The sequence below is a fragment of the Echinops telfairi genome, unplaced genomic scaffold, assembly GCF_000313985.2.
Source record: "Echinops telfairi isolate 266 unplaced genomic scaffold, ASM31398v2 ScPeMD7_7441;HRSCAF=8479, whole genome shotgun sequence".
Taxonomy (NCBI): Eukaryota; Metazoa; Chordata; class Mammalia; order Afrosoricida; family Tenrecidae; genus Echinops; species Echinops telfairi.
In genome coordinates, this window is record NW_022111341.1 from 308,353 (window position 1) to 312,897 (window position 4,545).

Consider the following 4,545-nt stretch of genomic DNA (forward strand, 5'->3'; position numbering starts at 1 on the left):
GTGTGTGTGTGTGTGTGTGTGTGTGTGTGTGTGTGTGTGTGTGTGTGTGTAGTTACTAACAAATGCTTTAGTCTTAATAATAGGAATAAAAACTCAAAGTAAAATTACTTAAAGTTCCCCAAATACAAAATAATAGCATAACTATTTAATAAATTTGAGGTTTTACTTTCAAGTGTGGATAGATATCTGAGGTGACTGAGTGTTTGGAAGATGAGCAAAATAATGAGTAAAACGAGCAAGGAGAAGTCAGAGTTGTGGAATCTCCCAAGTTTCCTCGTTGGCCTTCTTCCTGGCTCTGTCATTCTTTTTCTACTGCAGTATTTCCTCAGAGCAGATTGCCTCATCTTTCCCCGACTAAGCAGATGGCATTCTCCAACTATTGAGCTTGCAATTAGCAGCCAAACTTGTAACCCACTAGCCACCAGTGCTCCTTTCTGTCAGGACCAAAAATCCCTCCACACTCACTGCCATCGAGTAGATGCTGACTCTTAGTGACCCTATAGGACAAAGTAGAATTGACTCTGTGAATCTCTGAGACTGTAACTCTTTACAGGAGTAGGAAACCTCACCTTTTCAGAAGTAAATGAAGGTCAGTAGTCCCATTCCACCAGCAGCTCCATGGAAGACAGAGCTGGCAGTTGTCTCTGATGAAGATAACAGCCATGGGAATTCAACAGGGCAATTATATTCTGTTCCATAGGTTCACTATGAGTAGTAATAGACTGAATGGCTATTACACACACACACACACACACACACACTTGCCATCTCACTGTCTGCATTTCAGTCATAGCCTATTATTGCTTTACTTTTAGATTTTGAGCCTTAAAAGTGTGCAATCTTTCAAAAGAAATTTAAATTTTCTGAACTTTTGATACTTTAATTTTTTTTTTAAAGAAGTCCCTGCGAGGAGATTTCCTAAAGGATGGAGTGTGGAAATATGTTTTGATCTTATTGAAAAAATAATGTGGCTAAGAAGTTAGGCAAAAGAGTAAATGACACCTATAAGGAAAAAGTTTATATATTTCACAATTCCCTTGAGTTTTGTACAGATCCCCTCAAGTCTATATAATTGGATAGACCAGTTAATCCAAACTCGATCAAAATGATTACCCCCGAGTCAAATCCAACTCAGATAGACTCCATACAACAGAGGAGAATTTCTATTTATTGTTTCCAATGTTGTACAGGAAATCTTGACCAGGCAGAAAAGAAAATAAGCTGCCAATGTATTTAGTAAATCACTTAAACACTTTACAACAAAACAACTTAATATATACATATATGTAACTATTATTATTATCTCAATTGTACAAACAAGGAGTCTGAAGATAAGAGGATAAGAAACATTCCCAGGGAGTGTAACTAATACGAGTTTAGGCCTGTCAGACAGCAAATTCCAGAGTATTAAGAAATAGTATACAACTTCTAATGAGTTGTGGTGGTGCTAATGGCTAAGTGTTGGACTGTAAACTGCAAAGTCAATGGCTCAAATCCACCTTCAGCTCTGAGGGCAAGATTTATAATGGCTCAGAAACCCTCCACAATGAATTGGAATCCATTCCATTGGTTTTGTTATTGTTGATGCTGTTATATAACTTCGATAAGCTAATCACTGGAAAAGAATGTCGCCTTCAAATGTGTGATAACTTGCTAGATATTTTGTCTGTTTTGTTTTCTAGAGGAGAAGATTGTAGAGATTAAACAATTCTACTGATTCACAGGAAGAATCCCAGTGACATTGAGGAGAAATGTTATGTGGTAGGCACTGTCGATTGTCGTTAGGGGCCGTGGAGTTGGTTCTGATTCATAGCAATCCAGTGTACAACAGAATTAAACACTGTTCGGTCCCGAACATCCTCACAATTGTGTCTATATCTCCCTAACATCATTCTCACCACTGTGTCTATATCTAGGTGGAAACAGAGCAGGAACCGCCTAGGAAATTAACTAATCAATTTTGGATGAAATACAGCCAGGTTGCTCCATGGAGGCCAAGCTGGTGAGACTTTGTCTCATTAACTTTGTGCATGCTCTGAGGAAGAATCAGACCCTGGAGAAGGACGTCATGCTTGGGAAAGAGAGGGTCAGCAAGAGAGGGGACGATCTTTACGAAGCTAGATTAACTCAGTGGCTGCAACAGTGGGCTCAGACATAGGACTGGTTGTGAGGATATGCAGAACCTGGCAGTGTTTCATTCTGTTGTACATAGGGTACTATAAATTGGACCTAAGTCTACTATATCTATCAGGTGGAAAGATGTGAAGACAGCATGTTACACAATAAAAGATCATAGGAAAAATTCTATGGGTGTTGAAACTTATTACATACGTTAAAATGTTCAAAATTCACTTTGCTAACATTTTATTACAAATATAGAAATGCACTTGAATTATTGGAAAGAAAAATGGATCAAAATGGATCAATACATTTTTCGCATTATTGGTAGTATTGTCTAGAAATTTATGCAAATTTATAGCAAAATGATTATAATAAACTGACATCACTAATAACTATGCCTTTATTGACTTGATGGTTTTTATATTTCAGGGAACCAAGAGCTGAACAATTTAATATGAATAAGGTAAATGAGAGTGTCCCAAGTGAGTTCATCTTGCTAGGTTTCTCAGACAGACCATGGCTGGCACTTCCATTTTTTGTGGTTTTCCTGGTTTCCTATATCTTGACTATCTTTGGCAATCTGGGAATAATTCTTGTGGCACGTCTGGACCCCAAGCTTCATACCCCCATGTATTTCTTTCTCAGCAACCTGTCTCTCCTGGATCTTTGCTACACCACCAGTATAGTTCCACAGATGCTGGTAAACATATGCAGCATCAGGAAGGTCATCAGTTATGGGGGCTGTGTGGCTCAGCTCTTCATTTTCCTGGCCCTGGGTTCCACTGAGTGTCTTCTCCTGGCTGTCATGTCCTTTGATAGGTTTGTGGCTATATGTCGGCCTCTCCATTACTCAGTTATCATGCACCAGAGGCTCTGCCTCCAGTTAGCAGCTGCGTCCTGGATTAGTGGCTTTGGCAACTCGGTGTTGCAGTCCAGCTTGACCCTTCAGATGCCACTGTGTGGCCACAAAGAAGTGGATCATTTCTTCTGTGAAGTCCCTGCTCTGCTCAAGTTGTCCTGTGTTGACACAACCGCAAATGAGGCTGAACTCTTCTTCTTCTGTGTGCCATTCCTTCTAATACCCGTGGCACTCATCCTTATATCATATGGCTTCATTGCCCAAGCAGTGTTGAGAATACAGTCAGCTGAAGGTTGGTGAAAGGCATTTGGGACATGTGGCTCCCACCTGATTGTGGTGTCACTCTTTTATGGCACTGCCATCTATATGTACATGCAACCACCATCCCCTGCTTCCAAGGACCGGGGCAAGATGGTGTCCCTTTTCTATGGGATCATCACCCCCATGATGAACCCCCTCATATACACACTTAGAAACAAAGATGTTAAGGGAGCTTTTAAGAGATTGCTTGCGAGCATCTTCTTGATCAAGAAATAAGCAATATGATAATTTTGTTAAACACTGGAAATTTACTTAGCTAAATAATTAGACTCTCTCACAGTTCCTCTAATTTTGTTACTCTTAGAAATTTTTTGGTGATCAACCTCAAATAAAGTTTAACTGATAGAGAACTGCATTTATCCATTGCTGTCTAAATAAGTTCAAAGTTCATTATACATATCCCCACAAGTGACCCTCTAAAATCCTTCAGACAATAAAGCCTTAAAAACCTTAAGTTCTCAAGTTTGGTTTGCATATTCAGGAAAAAGTAGATCTCTTTCAGAAATTTAGCATTTTTATACATATGTAAACAAACCCACTCACATACACAAACATATACACTTTTTTATTTCAAAGAATGGTAGAAGGTCTACCTGAAGTCCGTAAAGCCATCTGAAGCTCCTTTCTCTCATTTATAGATGTAAAGTCTAGATCTAGTTTAAAATTTTATCACACTTACCACATCAGCTATAATAAAATCAATTATGGCCTTTATCAACAGTTATACCTTCATTTTTCATTCTCCGGCAATGGTTCAACAGTTGCTATGTCTTCTCAATTGAGGTGTTCTATTCTATTCCCTCCCAGTCCTAGTTACACTTCAGGCTTGAATCAAATACTGTTCATGGAAAATTATAAAAGGATTTCTCTACAGTCTCTTTTATCCCATAAAGCACTTAATTGTATAAATCAGAAAACAGCATATCACATGATGAATTCTATTGCTTGTGTAATGCACTTTGCTTAGGAAAGATAAAATGTTTATTAACACCATGTAAATTCACTTTGGGTAGACAGCGCAGAAGGAAATCTGGTGGTGTAGTGGGTTACCCACTGGGGGATTAGCTGCAGGCGCAGCAATCTGAACCCTTCTGTGGTTCCCTGGGTGATCCAGGAAGCTTTCTGCTCCTGTAAAGGTTTATAGCAGTGGAAAGCCACAGAGGCATTTCTACTCTGTCTTATAGCGTTGCTATGTGTCAAAACTGACAACATGGAAACGGGTTAGTGAAATAGCATAGATGCTA

General features: G+C 39.1%; 1 protein-coding gene across 1 annotated transcript; it reads left to right on the forward strand.

Annotated features, from left to right (window-relative positions):
* The first annotated feature begins 2,575 nt into the window (after positions 1-2,575).
* On the forward strand, positions 2,576-3,517 carry LOC101664533 (olfactory receptor 2B2-like). The gene is given in 1 exon segment (XM_013008520.1): positions 2,576-3,517. A coding segment is annotated over 1 exon segment (942 nt).
* Positions 3,518-4,545: the final 1,028 nt, after the last annotated feature.